At 35.0% G+C, this 16,085-nt stretch overlaps 1 protein-coding gene across 6 annotated transcripts in view; it reads left to right on the top strand.

Moving 5' to 3' along the window:
- GRIA2 (glutamate ionotropic receptor AMPA type subunit 2) overlaps window positions 1-16,085 on the top strand; it is a 135,862-nt gene that overhangs the window by 71,853 nt on the left and 47,924 nt on the right. For all 6 annotated transcript variants that reach the window (XM_080675220.1, XM_080675221.1, XM_080675222.1 and 3 more), the window contains exons 4-6: window positions 4,003-4,199; window positions 8,373-8,426; window positions 12,273-12,434. In XM_080675220.1, coding sequence (XP_080531346.1) covers window positions 4,003-4,199; window positions 8,373-8,426; window positions 12,273-12,434 — 413 coding nt within the window. The remainder of the gene's footprint in view (window positions 1-4,002; window positions 4,200-8,372; window positions 8,427-12,272; window positions 12,435-16,085) is intronic.

Genomic DNA, 16,085 nt, shown 5'->3' with positions numbered 1-16,085 from the left:
CCCAAGTAACACTTGTTTCCCTAATTAGAATATGGTACCAAGAGACCAAGAGCATGTGTTTATGTTATATTTAAAGAATTTAATTTCACTTCAATATTTATAACATGCATTTATTTTCAGTGATTTTTAAAGTTTAAAATGATCCATTAATTTTAAAAACACAAGATAGTAACAAACTTTTCCTTATGGGGAAGGGGCAGAGAGTTTGAGAGGGTTACTGAAGAAAGAAATCTAAGAATATGTATCACTAAACATATGCATCAGCAGTCTCTTCAAATCCTGAGTCCGATCATACCAAGGTGTGTGACTTATTTCCGCTGTCATTAGGAGATGATTTAATGTTGTTCAGTGTCTTCTGATGAAACTAAATTCATCAAGTCTGATATACATTACTTGAGCAGTTTAGCTTCTTAATAGATGAAAGTTATTTATTTCAGTTTTATAGGTTACAAAGTATCAATTCTGAGAGTTTTAATAACAGAGAATACACACCAACTGAGTTACTTTTGACTCATAGAATAAATGAGTCTTAAACCCAGCCATTACTTTAAATGAATTCTTATTGATTTTATATACCATATTCTTTGACAAGATGAACTGCCAATAAACATTAGGCTAAGAAATGTCACTTGATAAATTCCAACTGTCATATTTAAACTTCCTTGTAACATATGTTGAAAAATAGGACAGAGTGTCAGGAACATCACCACTTGAAACTTATTTCAGTAAGTGGTAAAATTAATAATTAAATAACTAAGAAGTAAAATAATTTATTTTCTAGAAGAAAGGAATCCCACTTGTAAGTGCTAGATGATAATATGTGGATAGCATATAGAACATCATCTATGGGTGTAATGTTTTTAAGGAGGTGACATGAAAACGTTGCATAATGATTGGAATGTGGAAAAGTAAAATCTTGACAGTAGAAGAGGTTTAGAAATTAGCTTTTCTTTTCCTACTTGGAAAGAAAACTGGATAGAATTAATAATTGTTTTGATAGCTGTTGAACTGATCATGATGACCAGCTATACATCCTATCTTCATTGACGAAAAACAGGAAGAGGATTTGAATTGTATTATGGGAGGATTTAATTTACTTACAGTGAATCACAGGTGACCCGTGAAGTTACTAAAAGATGTTTAATCATTAATAATTTTTTACAATAGCATTTTATCTCTTTATAAATTTTCCCTTGAGCAATTCTTGTTTATACTATAGTTTTTGTTACAAAACTGGATAGAGGAAACTAATTTTACCAAAGAAACACAAAATTCACTTTAAGTCAATTTATGGTTCAACTTTTCAAATTGAAATAAAAGTAATTTCTTTTACATTTTCATTATGAAATATTTTAAATAACAAAATAGAGAGGACAATATAGACCACCAAGAACTCTTAACCAAGCTTAATTAATGACCATAATATGAGAAATCTTGTTTTACTTATAGCCCTCTGCCTTTCAGTTATTTTGAAGCAAATACCTGACATCATGTCATTCCATCTGTAAATATTTCAATGTATATTTTGAAAAACAATAATTCTCTTGTTTTAAACATAACCACAATATCATCATATATAAACAATAATTCATTAATATTTTCATACATTTTTTAGAATTTGCTTGAATCAGAATAAATATAAGGTCCATATATCTCAATTGGTTAAGATATCTCTTAAGGCTTTTATAATGTAACTAGAGGCCTGGTGCACAAAATTTGTACACGAGTAGGGTGCCTAGGCCTGGCTGGAGATCAGGGCAAATCAGGGCCTTCTGGCTGCCAGCCATGCCTTCCTTCGTTCCGCCCTGCCCCCTGGTGGTCAGCACATGTCATAGCAAGCAGTCTCCTGGCCGAACTCCTGTGGGGACAATTTGAATATTAAGCTTTTATATATATGGATGTAGAGTTGTTTACTGTTTAAATTTTGATGATTACAACAAGATGGTGTTTAGCATATTACTCTTTGCCTTATATTTCTTATAAATTTGTAGTTTGCTCTAGAAGCTCGATGGGATCCAAATTCACTTTTTTTTTTACATAAATACTTCATAGGTGGGTTGAATATTCCCATTTGGAGACACATAACCTCAGGTTGTGTCTCTTTTTGAGTTATTAGCAGTAGTTATGATTATTGCCTTGATACATTAATTCACTAGGTGCTACAAAGTTGTTACAATTCTAAATCTATATTCATTTATCATGTAGTAGCTGGAGTCTTTCCAAAGAGAAAAACCTTCTTTAATTAGTTATCATCCTGAGTCTAGTTCATGTAGGAAAGGCAGGAAAATGCTTGTCTCTCTTCATTTACCAATTTTCAAAGTAATAACTTGGCTCTCTAGCATCTACAATGGCAACCAAATATTTATCATTACAAATACATCATTATAAATTATGTATTTAAAGTGTTATGTATTTAAGCCTTTTGTATGTATTATTATTCTTATTGATATTCAAATTGCCTCATCTTTATTTAAAATGATCCTCACCAAATTGACTCCTGAGTCCTTTGACAAAATCCTGGTAGTTTTGGAGAGCTTCCTTACTTTATGATATTACAAGATGTTCTAGGCTCATCTTATATACTCTTGGCCTATATGGAATATATATAATTTTTAATGATACTTTTTATGTTCAAATAGTTTTCAACAACATTTAGAATGTGCGTATATTGTTGCTATGATAAATAGATTTAAATAAATTTAGTACATGAATAAAGCTTACAGAGCGATATGGTCACTTTAGGTAAATCCTACATTTTTAAGGTAAAAAGGGATCAATATTCTTCTGGAAAAGATGCAAGTCTTTTTGGAATCAGGAAGATGATGTTATGATTCTGAATTCTTTTTGGAGCTATAATTTGTGTTGTTCATTAAGCTATTAATAGAAATGATGGATTTGAGTTGGCTGTTGCAGTCATGTGAAAGACAGTTTATGTATTGGCTTTCTAAGTGCTAAACTGCACATTTAACTTAAGGAAATAAATTCCCAAGTTATTCTCCTTCTCAATCCTACATATGAGGTAATGTATAGATATTAAAAATAAAAGTAAGATTTTAAGGTATATGATACTATAAGCACAGTTACTGATAAATAGTAAAATGGTTTTTACATTTGAGAAGTTAAGTATAACAAATCTGTGCTAGAAAGCTAAATTCTACCATCTGGTTAATAAGAGAACATATTAATCTCTATGGGATCAATCCCAATAACAAAACATGAAACAGAAGGCTGAGGAAAAAACAACTTATGAGTAGAAATATAGGAGGAAAGAGAGATTATTGGTTCTTAGACTCAAATGAACACACACAGATCCACCTCACTGAAAATGTACTCAACTTCTTCAAGATATCAATATGACATGATAGACTATCATATATCATGAAACGTTTTCTTCCACTCTGTCAGAGAAAGAAATTTTCGTAATGTCTTTTGATTTCCCTCTAACCAGAGGTATTGAAGACATTATGCTTTAATAATATCCAAAATAATAGTGAGAGAGCTAAAAGAAGGGAATACTGGTTCCCCTCCAAACTATGACCCTTTAGTCAGAACAATAGCATTTAGATAAAATGTGATGTGAAGTGGAAACAAGTAGAAGTTGATCAAGATCATAGCTGCAGCTTTTTAGAAAAGTCAACATCAATTTAGTTGCACAAAAATATCAGCCTTAAACATATATTCTCCCCCAGGTTGGTAGCTCAGTTGGTTACAACGTGGTTCATATACACCAAGGTTGCGGGCTCAATCTCCAGTCAGAGTACATACAAGAATCAGCCAATGAATGTATAAATACGTGGAACAACAAACAAATGATTCTCTCTCTCTCTCCCCTTCTCTCTCTCAAACATACACACACACACACACACACACACACACATATGTATAAACATATATGTGTTTGCTGTCAATTTTACAACACAGCAAACTGGATATCTTTTTCTCTTTTTTTTAGTATCTTTTTTGAGTATCTTTATCAGTCATCATTTTTCTTTGCCTTCCTAGGCTTATCAACACTGCAAGCTGTGCTGGATTCTGCTGCTGAAAAGAAATGGCAAGTGACTGCTATCAATGTGGGAAACATTAACAATGACAAGAAAGATGAGACCTACCGATCACTTTTTCAAGATCTAGAGTTAAAAAAGGAACGGCGTGTAATCCTGGACTGTGAACGGGATAAAGTAAACGACATTGTAGACCAGGTTTGCTATTCTCCGTTTTCTAATGGTCCTAAATATAGAATATGCATGCACTGTCAGCGTTTGGATTGAGTATTTGTGGAAGGTGCTTGAACAGCAGTTTTACTTTATGGTTTATGTAGGATGCGGCAAAGATCATCAATTAAATTATCTCCAGCTTCCGTTAGCAATAGCAGATGGTCTTCAATAATGCTGACACATCAGACTGATCATGAAATGTAGTTGATATATAATTCTGAATTTTTACATTTTACATTAGTGTTGCCCTAAACTTTGATGTTTTTAATTGGAAATTTAAATTTTAATTTTGTTGAACTTCTTAGACATAAAAAAATAGACATGTATTAAGTCTGGTTCCTAAGAGAAAAGTGAATAATTCATGAATTCTTTGATGATACAGTGGATTACTTCAAACAGTAGGGTACAGTACTGTGTGCTAATCCTATCTTGTTGTCTAAATGGGTTTATGTCTTCAGAAAAAGCATGTATTTATTTTTCCAAGAAGTAATTTTTTTCCTCCTATTAGGGAGATTTTGTATCACTTTAAAACTATTAATCTATGAAATTGAAATATGTAGGGAAGACACATTCAGTCTGTGTTCACTGTTTGAGAAGCATGCTAGATAGTACATTCATTTGGAATGTTTTAAGGGGTAAGATGATACCAGAGCTACAGATGCTTTATCTGTGTTTACTATACTACCTTGCCTCAGTTTAAGATATTTTAGAATAGAAAGCCATGCAGTAATATATTATGAGAAACATTTAATCCACTATGGTTATAGATAGGGTAAGTGATGACAGATGGTAGCGAAGCAGCATCATGACTTACTAAGATCTCATTCACAGGGCATCTGCTTCTTTTCTTAGCTGGTGTGTGTGCATGTGTGTGTGATTTCTAAGTGCTTTAGATGGCTGTAATATAGTTGATATATAAAAGAATACACAAACATATACATATATACACATTGAACTAGTTAGTCTCCATTTTATATATCTTAGGGTGGCTGCCACCTCCTTGGAATAATACAGGTTTAGAAGAAAAACAGAGTTGAGTATGCATTTCTTAGAGTTTCTTAGCTTTGAGAAAACAATTAGATTCACTAGTTTGTAGAATACAAATCATTTTGCATATATAAATATTGATGAAGCTTTAATGACATGTAATAAATGGATCTTTCATAAGATATTGAATAACTGAATAATGCTATCTTCTTATATGACATAACTAAATGTTGTATGCCAGAGAGGTGAACATTTTACTAGAAAAATCTTGATTACTGTCTCAGGAGATGAATTTGGGATTGTTTTTAACCTGGAGGTCTTTTGTTCAAACGTGAACCTCAAAAACTCATTTGAATTTCATAGGAGATTCTCATTAAAACTGGATTTTAATATTAGCCATTAGTCTTTGCTTTAACATTTTAAGTAGTCCTAAGTTATCATAATAAATGTTGGGAAAGCCTAAAGGAAAATAATTATTTCCAAAATTAGAAGAGAGAAACTACAAGATAAACTAGGAAGATATGGAATAGAATATTTAGAAGCAATATGATCATGGTTAAATAAATAACCATTTGGACATCCATTCAAAATGTACAGGGTATTTTGCACATATATATGATTTGTATTTTCACAAAACACTCTTGAATGTGTTAAATTAGTGTATGCAATGGATGGTTGCATTATTCAACAAACATTTATTGAGGACATCCTCTGCATCTGGAATGAGGGAAACAAAGGTAAGAAAGAATGGTGTCTTTGCCCCATGAACTCATTGTTTAGAGGGGAAGAAAAATGTACATATATAATTCTACAATATTATCAGTGATAGTCAATGTGGTCTAAGAGCATGGAGGAGGAAATCCCTATCTTAACATGGGTGGGATGATCTATAAAGATCATCTCTATTTGTAACATTTGGCTAGTGTAGATTTCACTCATTTATTTATTCACTAAATTTTCCCAAGTGTCTAATGTTTACTGGATAGACACTGGAGTAAATTCAAGGTAGTAATGTTAAACAAATCAGGCAAGTCCCCATCAAGGTGAATATTCATGGTATAATTACAGAAATTAATGCATCATTATGATAATGGTACATACTATGAATGAAAAGAACAGGATGTTACTTTTCTAAATTACAAAAAGAGATAATTTAGACTGGGAGATTATGGAAGGCCTTCAAAGAATAGAGTTTACCAGGCAAAAAGTAGGTCAAAGTACATTTCAAGAAAACATTATTTACTTCCTCATTTTATCAATAATTAAAAGAGAGCTCAGATGTGACAAAATTTTATTTTCATAGTAGCTTAAAGTTAGTAATAGAATTAAACTTTGTTTAGATTATGAGTTTTTTTTATCATTTGATGAAACCTGGAGACACTTATTTCTAGTGGTATTTCAGTAGGAAACACAGTCATGAAAAACATTAAGAAATTAAAGTAACTTTCTATTGTTAAAACAATACTAATGGTTATTATAAAGCAAATATATGATTGTTAATATGGCTGGCACTAATTCTTATATAGAAGTAGGGCTAATCAATTTTCATATCCCTCCTTCCTCTTAACACTAAATTCAAGTAGGGACTACTGGTAGTACCATTTATACTGTTTTTTTCTTAATTCCCAGAAGAAAGATATTCATGATTCAGAAAGTAGATTAAACAGGTAAGTAGAACCAACAGATACAGTAGGAAATATGAAGGACATAGTCACCTCAATTCAGCTGATGCTAATTAATATATATATATTTTCATTTAGAAGGATACCTTGTCTTCAAAATTCTCCTTTCAATATAGAGGGTCAATTTTTTAGAAAAGCCAATTTAGTTGTGTTACATAAAAATAGGTTAGAAAGTAATGTTAGTTCTAACTCCCTTCCAAACAACTACCACTTATTATCAAAGTAACATGGTAAAATACTTCCTAGGATTTTGCCCTTGCTCTTTAACTAAATGCATTGCTAATGGAGCACCTGACTTTGCCTGGGACAAGGGAAGGTCGGGAAGTCTTCCAGGATATTCCATTGGGCTGAGATTCATTGTGTCTTAAGATGGAACAAGACAAGGGATATGGTGGTGGAGAGAGCTCTCCAAGTAGAGGAAACACTGTGTGAAGCCCCGAAGGGATGGAAATAAGCCTTTTTTGTTACAAAAATACTGAGAGGCCAGAAGTCTCCTGTGTAGAAAGAGGGAAAAGTGGGCCCGGAGAAGCTTGAAAGACCATTGGATTTTGCAGCATATGAAGCATTTTGACTTTTATGCTAAAAGCAACAGGAAGCCACCAAAACAGCAATCAAGAGGGGAGGTTAATGGTTGGAAATTTTATCTATTGCCCTGGCATTTCATGCTTTCCATTGCTGTAGCTATTTTCTTAGATATTCAAGTGTAATTTTTATTTTTAAGTATCAGGACTACAACATGGCCATTTTACCATTTATACTCTCTTTGTAACAGATAGAGATCAGTGAGATGTCAAATTGATTCAACAAAGTCCAAAACTGTTCCAGGATTACCAAAACAGGCGCTTCGTCCAGAATGCATTTATTTTGCTATTGATTTTTGACTTAGATTTATGTATAAATAGCTTCTCTGATACTCTGCTGCCTGAAGCTAGAAATAATAATGTTTATTTGAACTAAGCTATAAACATTTCAAGACTCTTAAGATAGGAATATTATTTTATAGATCCATAAAATAATTCATTTATATGCTTGTTAAAAGTTGTTTTAAATTTATGTATGACTATAAACTCTTTGTGTGATTATCTTTGAATGTAGATGTGTGAATATGAAATTTCAGATATTGATTTTAGCTGTTTAATGTTTCATTGAAAGGACAAAAAACATAGCTATGTAGGAATAAAATTGTGACATGGATTCAACATGTCTTTATTTTTAAATTTCTTTAAATCTTGTGGCCTTATTTTCACTATTTTTGTTCAGTTATTGATTTTGAAAGTTAACATTTATTAGGCACTAAAATGTACTGTTACTTTTTCCTGAGAAAAATATTCTTTGGTTTTGATAATTTTATCAAATATGACTCATTGTGGAATGTCAAAAAAACATAGAAGTTAACTATTTCATTTTTTCTGAATCAGGTCATTATGTTAGTAATTTTACATTTATATTACTAATATTTATTAAATTATTTTTTCTTTATCCGTGTTAGGTTATTACCATTGGAAAACATGTTAAAGGATACCATTACATCATTGCAAATCTGGTAGGTGAATTAATTAATAATTTTAATGAAGATTCCTATTAAAAAACTTTTGAACAGCCAGCATTTATCAGAGGTTTCATAAAAATATATTTTGATTATATTGATTGATTAGGTGATAATATTTCTGAATTTATGTTTAGATTTACTTCCCACTTTACATTATTAATCAATTTCTTCTTATTATAAACGATATAATTATAGAACAGTATTTGACAAGCTTTATAAATTGTCTTAGAAGATGTATTTTAACTACAGGAAAATTTTCAAAAATATATAAAATTTAACTCTCCCAATTTCCCCTTGTATCTTACTGTCACTGTATTTTATAAATTTTACTCTTTGCCCATTCCTTTGAAGTGTTTAGCACATGTAATATTCAAAGTAAATGCAAATTTGTGAGAATGTCTCAGTAAAAATTAAACCTGGAAATATCCAAATATAGAAAGATTAAATATTATTTATTATTTACTACTTGCTGTATAAGCAACACGATGAAAGTTGGGTTCCCACAGCTAATCACACTTTCATTATGATTCCTATCAAAGAATGTATTGAATGTCCAAGTGGTTAATTGTATCTATCTCCCTCTCAAGTATACAGAACCAATTTTGAATTATTAGATCTTTTCTTTTTTAAAATACCTTTTATATCAGCAATAAAATAAGCTTAAAGCTTTATCTTTACAAAGATTTATATTCTTTTAATAAGTACAAGTCTATGTGATTGAGAACATAATCCCTCCCAAATCTCAGGAAAAAAGGCAAGAAAAAGTTGGACAGAGGGAGAGAATGAGAGATTATTCTAAATAGCATAATAGGACTCTGAAAAAGTTTCATATTTATACCAATGCAGATTTATTTCATAGTGTCTGGACTGTTACATGAGAAAACATTTCTAGTAGTGATGAAAGGAGATAAGAGAAAATAAATTACAACCTTATAACTGATAAATATTTTTACTAGAAGGTGACACCAGTGATTTAGAATATTAAACCTCAAACCTATATGCTATTGGGAGAAATTAGTTGTTCAAGATAAATTTCTGTTTGGCAATGAAATGGCTAACTACTATAAAAATTCATTAGAACTTACCCTTATAATATGATATTGTAGGTCCTAAAATCACCCCCTACTGGAGAAGCAAGAGTTAAATAGATTAGCTCTGTATCCAGTCTCTTCAGAACCAAATTTCTGAGCAGGAAACAGCCTGGACAGGCAGTCCCCTGTGTGAATTGTGCCATTTGATGAACAACACACAGCCACATTGAAAGCTGCGATCTTTAAAAATGTCCAGATGGAGAAGATTTTATTGGAACATTGAGAAATAATGACAGAAGGTGGCTCATCAATTTGAGAGTTGATAACTGACGCTATGAAAAATGAAAGAAGTATTTGAGTGCCCAAAGTAAAAATGTTTTAAAAAGAAAGAAAAAGAAAATTCATGCTGCTATGATGCTTCTAGCCTACCCAATATTTTCTCTGAATTCAAATTTTGCTTTTCCTGATCTGAATACTTGGTATCCTTGCCATATGGAATTTCTGACGAATCAGTAAATTCAAAGAATCTGTAGTGAGTTTCAGTTTCTGAGAAATTAGAGAACTCTTGAAAATTTCACTGACATTTAAAATTGAAGAATGCTTTCCAAATTTGAAGGGTTTTTCACCTTCCAAACTATTGATTGAGGATGCCCCTTTTTTCTACCCAGGGTCTGATGAGTGTTAAAGTTGGCAGTTATGCAAGAGAAAAATCCTCACATTTTTGGTTACTTTCCTCAGGAATTGCTGAATGCTTGCTTAGGCTGTAAGTTCCTGATATAGCATTTAAAAGGATAACTTGTACATGAAGATGTGTTCCATAATGGGATCCTTCTCTCATTTCTTCAACTCTTCAAATATTGACAATAAGCATTGCCGTCTACCCCACCCATCAAAGCACACTCAGTGAGCCTCCCTCAGGCACACAGAAATTTCAAGTGTCTTACTATTAAATAACCAAGCATGACCAGATATTTGAGAAAAAGTATTTTCCATGAGGGATTCAATACACATAAACAGAAACGGGGCAAACCAGAATCACAAGAAAAATGTTTAAGAAATATAATGAGTATCTGAACAGAAATAAGAGAAAATATCTACCTAATAAAAGAGTAACATGCTAATTGACTGTACCTTTGTGATGCTCACCAGCCAATCAGGAGTGAGTATGCAAATTATCCCAACAAAGATGGCAGGTTAATTTGCATACATGGGCGCTGAGGGGCCGGGGCAGGATGCTTGCGTCATCGCCATGGCGACGACACAGGCATTCCATACCACCCCAGCTGCTCCGGGCCTCTGGGCAGTGTGGGAAGGAGGAAAGAGGTCTCCGGGCCAGAGCAGAAAGGCGGCTCCTGGCTGGAGCAGAAAGGTGGCTCCGGCCAGAGCGAAGGTGGTGCCAGCAGCCAGGGGAAGGAAGGCCCATTCTTGCATGAATCTTCATGCATCAGGCCTCTAGTATAATCTATAAAAAGAAAAGGATGCTATGGGAAAGAAAAAATTAGAGAATAAGAAAGAGCTCTGGGAAGTTAACTTATTTTTTTCTAATGTAGTAAGTAAAATTGAATGACTTTAAGGATAAAGTTGAGAAAATCTTTCAGCTTAGGTAACAAAATAACAATATAATATAAAGCAGTGTTACTGAATATAAGCATTTAGATGGACGTAATAATGAAAATAGGGGAGGGAAATTATCAAAGAAACATTCAGAAAAATTTCCTATAATGAATGACAAAAATCTGACCATTGAGTACATACAATATATATATTTTTTCTTTATTAAAGTATTATGTATGTGTCTTTATCCCCCATTGCCCCCCTACCCCCTGCTTGTGCCCTCACCCGCTAGTGTCTGTGTCCATTGGTTATGTTTATATGCATGCATACAAGTCCTTTGATTGATCTCTACCCTTTCCCCGATCCTCCCCTCTGAGGTTCAACAGTCTGTTTGATGCTTCTCTGTCTCTGGATCTATTTTTGTTCATAAGATTATGGTGTTCATTATATTCCACAAATAAGACACACAATATCTTTTAAAAATCATCATGCAATTGCAGAGATAAATGGAATATTTTAAAGATTTCAGGTTGGTGGGAAAAGGGCAGATGTATGAAGCAGGTCACATCCAAAAAATAATAAATAATAAAATTGCATTTTTCATTAGAAACAATGAAAGTTAGTGGAACAATGCCTTTACATAATGAGGGTTTTGAATTAAAATTCTATGCCCAGCCAAAATACTAATCAAATGTTAGAGCAAAATAAAGGTATTTTCAGACACTCAACATCTCAAAAAGTTTACCTCCAGTGTGTCTGAGGAAATCATTAACTCTAGCAGAAGAGAAGAGTAAAGGATGACAGAAAAGTGATCCAGGAAACAGGGGAACTACTAAGAAAAGCATGAAGGGCCACTAGGGTCACAGCTGCAGCATAGAGGAAAAGAGGAACTAACTCAGATCATAGGAATAAAGTGCTTATAGTGTTAGAGCTCTTGGACCAGTAACTCATTACTAAGTATCTGTAACCACCGGAGGTGCTTTGTGGTAGATTTAATAAATAAAACCCAGTCCTGCTCCATGAAATGGAGAACTCTTATGTATGTACAACCAATAAACAATCATCGATTAAGGACCCACTATGGAGCCAAGGCTATGCTAGATGCTGGTGAACAATTTTGGCTGGAAAATACATGAAACATTTACTATAGGCTTTTCGTCTCTCATACGTTCTTTGACATTTGTAAAATCCACAAGGCATAGAGTTATTTGATAAATGTCAAGTTCTGTTGGACATAAATGTATTCTCTGTCTAGGGATTTACGGATGGAGACCTATTAAAAATTCAGTTTGGAGGCGCAAACGTCTCTGGATTTCAGATAGTGGACTATGACGATTCCTTGGTATCTAAGTTTATAGAAAGATGGTCAACACTGGAAGAAAAAGAATACCCTGGAGCGCACACAACTACAATTAAGGTATGTATTCACCTGCCAATATCTACATCTATATCTACATCACCACTGATATCTACCTGCTGGCCAGTAGCCTGTTCTCTGGGACACTCTAGGAAGAAGATAAAAACCTCAATTGATTTTAGTAATTAAAAAAGAAATGTCTTGCATTATGCACTCAGACATAGAATCTTTGAATGCTGAGTGCAATGCACTGCTCTGATATAAGTACTATGCAGACTGCTCTTTTATTTTTCATGGGTTTGACACGTTGAGGTCTTCACCTGTTTGTTCAGTGTATTTATTGGGTATACAGATACATGCACAGATTTAGCTCCAAATATCAAATATTTCTGCCATTTATAGGAAGGTATTTTTTCACTGGTGGTCACCTTATTGAGAGCAGAGATAAGAGTAAAGCCTGGCAAAGAGTGGGACGAGGAGTGAGTGACGGAAGATGATGTTCATTCTTTATGAAACTAGACTTACAAAAATCAAGAGTAAACGTTGCAAAACATTTTTAGATGCATAGATTTAGTTTGTTTCTTTGTGTATTATAAATAGCTTGTGTATGAATCAGTCAGAGACAGTGTTATTTCAGTTGCTCTCACAGTTATGTCTCTACATCACAGAGACATTTTGTGTTGTTTTTCTGCACATCTTGGAAAAAACAAGTATTGATGTTTGCCTTTCAATTTGTGTCTGGCTATGAGACTAGTTCTAGATAAGGATTCGAAGCCTTGAAGTTCTCAACTTTTGAACTCTAAATGGATCCTATTAACTTCAAGTCAAATTCAGAAAAGCGTCCCATAGGATGTGAAAGAATAACCCAGAGTTAATTGTCCCTCAAAACTAGGTGACTTCTTGTTTGGTGACTTTGAGATTCAGCATGCATACTGTGTATAACAGCAGTGTGGGCTTGTGGGACTACTGTCACCTAACAGGCTTCTGCAAAGGCCAATGGACACCGAGTTTTCCAGCCAGTGTCACTGTGTCCCCCTGCACTCAGTGGACGTCTGACTGCTGACCCAATTGTGTGGAATTGCAGGCTTCCATCCATTCAGAGATGGTACCATTTAAGTTAACCAATGAAGAGTGCAAGTGGCATTCATCCTCAAATGGAACTGAAGTGCCCTCTTTGAATACTCTATTAGTCATTGTGTTGCCTCCCACTGCTGCCTGCTGGGAGAAAGATGAAAGCAAAATGAGATGATTTTTTTTTCTTGTGGAAGTCATAGCATTATTACAGTTCCTATGTCATGCATGAAAATGCAAAGTGATTTGGGGGTAGGAGAGATCTTGGCAATGCATTCTTTTAACATTTTTGCCAAAACTCAGCACCAGAATTCCCTCTGTTGAGAGCCTGCCTGGTGACCTTTCTTTGCTCCCTCCCTGCTGTAGCATTTCACTCCCTTAGCCCTCCCTGTTGGGTGCTCCTGCCAAATGTCAGAGAGATCCTGCTGGCCCCGCATTGTGGAGAGTGGCACAGAGCATAGGCTTTAAATACTGTGGCTTTGACTCAGTGTTGGATGTGCAGTTCTTGTCTCCACAATTCAGCAGTGGCTATTAATTCCCAGGTTGCCGTGAAGATTCAACATTTACAATGACTTAGCACAGCTTTAGAAACATAGGTGCCAAGAGGAGACAGAGTTTGCATGGCTTTGGAAGCTTGATCAAAATTACAGAAAATCCCTGGGAGAATATGGCTTTAAGTAGGAGTTCATCCTAACACAGACATGTATGTTCATGTACTAGCAGACCAGGAACTCAATATATCTTCCACTGTCAAACAGAAGAGACAAACATGACAATAAGCAAATATAGAGAACGCTACATGTAAAATATGCCAGCGCTGCTTCTGGTTATACCAGAATGGGAGGAGTGAAGGTGAGGAAGGCTTTCCGGAGGTGGGGCACCTGAGCAGGGCTTTGCACATGGCTGTGCAAGAGGGAAAGCAGAGGAGGCACTTAGGAAAGTGCAACATATATGGAGACTCACAGTGATGCAATGGCTCAAGACAGATCCAGGGAGATTCACAACATGTAAGCCCTGCAAACTATTCCCTCAGCAATCTTGCCATCTCAGTTGATGGCAACTCTATCTTTTCAGTTGATGGCAACTCTATCTTTTCAGTTGTTATTTTGACCAAAAACTTGGAAATGCCCTTGACTCCTCTTTTTTCTGCAGTAACCCACATTCAATCTGTCAGGAAATCCTCTCAGCTCTGGCTCACTTCTTACCACCTCTTCGGGGCCGTCTAAATCCAACCACCATCGTCTCTGCCAAGATCATTGCAATGATCGCCTATACCTGTTCCCCTTCCTCCACACCCTGCCCTCTTTATCCCATGTTTGTGGTCCTTTTAAAACCACAATTGGAATATGGCACACTGTCTACTCCAAGCCCCCCAATGGCTATGTGTTTCACCTGAGGGAAAGCCAAAGTCATCCCATTGGCTGATAAAGCCCTAAATCTTCTGTCTCCTGGTCACATGACCTTCTCCTTTGGCACTCTCCCCACCCATTGCTCACTCTGCCTCAGCCACATGGGCCTTTTTGTTCTTTCTTAAGCACTTTAAGGTGTTTGTGCTGACTATTTCCTCTTCTGTACCATTCTCTTCTTAAATATCTCCATGGCTAAGCTTCCTGCACTCTTTAGGTCTTTGTTCAAATCCATCTTCTCAAGGAATCCAATGGCAGGATCTCTATTTAAAATTGCAATTTCTGCCCTAGCTGGTTTGGTTCAGTGGATCGAGTGTCAGCCTGCAGATTGAAGGGTACCAGGTTTGATTCTAGTCAAGGGACATGCCCAGGTTGCAGGCTTGATCCCTAGTGGGGGTGTGCAGGAGGCAGCCAATCAATGATTCTCTCTCATCACTGATGTTTCTCTACCTCCCTCTTCCTTATTCTCTGAAATCAATAAAAATATATTAAAAAAATAAAATTTATAAAATTGCAATTTCTGCACTTGTCAAGGTATGTACCATTGTCCTTTCTCTGTCCTACCCCTCCCCCCATATGTCCTTCTAGTGTACTGTATTTATAATTTATCTATCCATTACTTTGGTAGTTGTCTCCTCTTGTAAGTGCCAAGGCAGCAGGGATTCTGTTGTTTGTTTGTTTGTTCACTGATGGATCCCAAGCTCTTAGAATAAGGCCTGGCACATAGTAGCTATTTAATAAAGATTTTCTGAAAGAACAAGTAGATGGAAGCAAAGGTACTGTTCCAGCTCCCATTAGAAGCTCCTAAATTCTGGAAACAAGGAGAGGCTTCTCAGAAGAAGCAATATGGAATGTGAAATGTCAAGGAGACATAGGAATTAGAAGAAAGAAGGGTCAATGGCTCTGCAGAGAGGAAATAAGGCATGTAAAGTCCCCAGTGCAAGGAAGATATAAATATTTCCATAGGCCCGAAGGTTGAACAGAGGTGTTTTTGAGAGAATCCTCAGAACCAGTACTATAGAAATATGTAGGATCCAGATCTTGTGTGGCTGAGGGGTGTTTTTTTTTTTTTTTTGTGCTATTCTGAGAGCAACAGGGAACTACTAGAGGTGACTGATGACCATGGTTTTGGTAAAGGAAGATTATTATGACTGCCCTGGTGACAATAGAATGTAGGGAGTGCACGTGGTAGCAGGGGAGCTTTAGTAAGATGCTGCAAACAATCTAGGCAACA

The sequence above is a fragment of the Plecotus auritus genome, assembly GCF_963455305.1.
Source record: "Plecotus auritus genome assembly, chromosome: 6".
Lineage (NCBI taxonomy): Eukaryota > Metazoa > Chordata > Mammalia > Chiroptera > Vespertilionidae > Plecotus > Plecotus auritus.
This window is presented reverse-complemented; position numbering and strand designations above follow the sequence as displayed.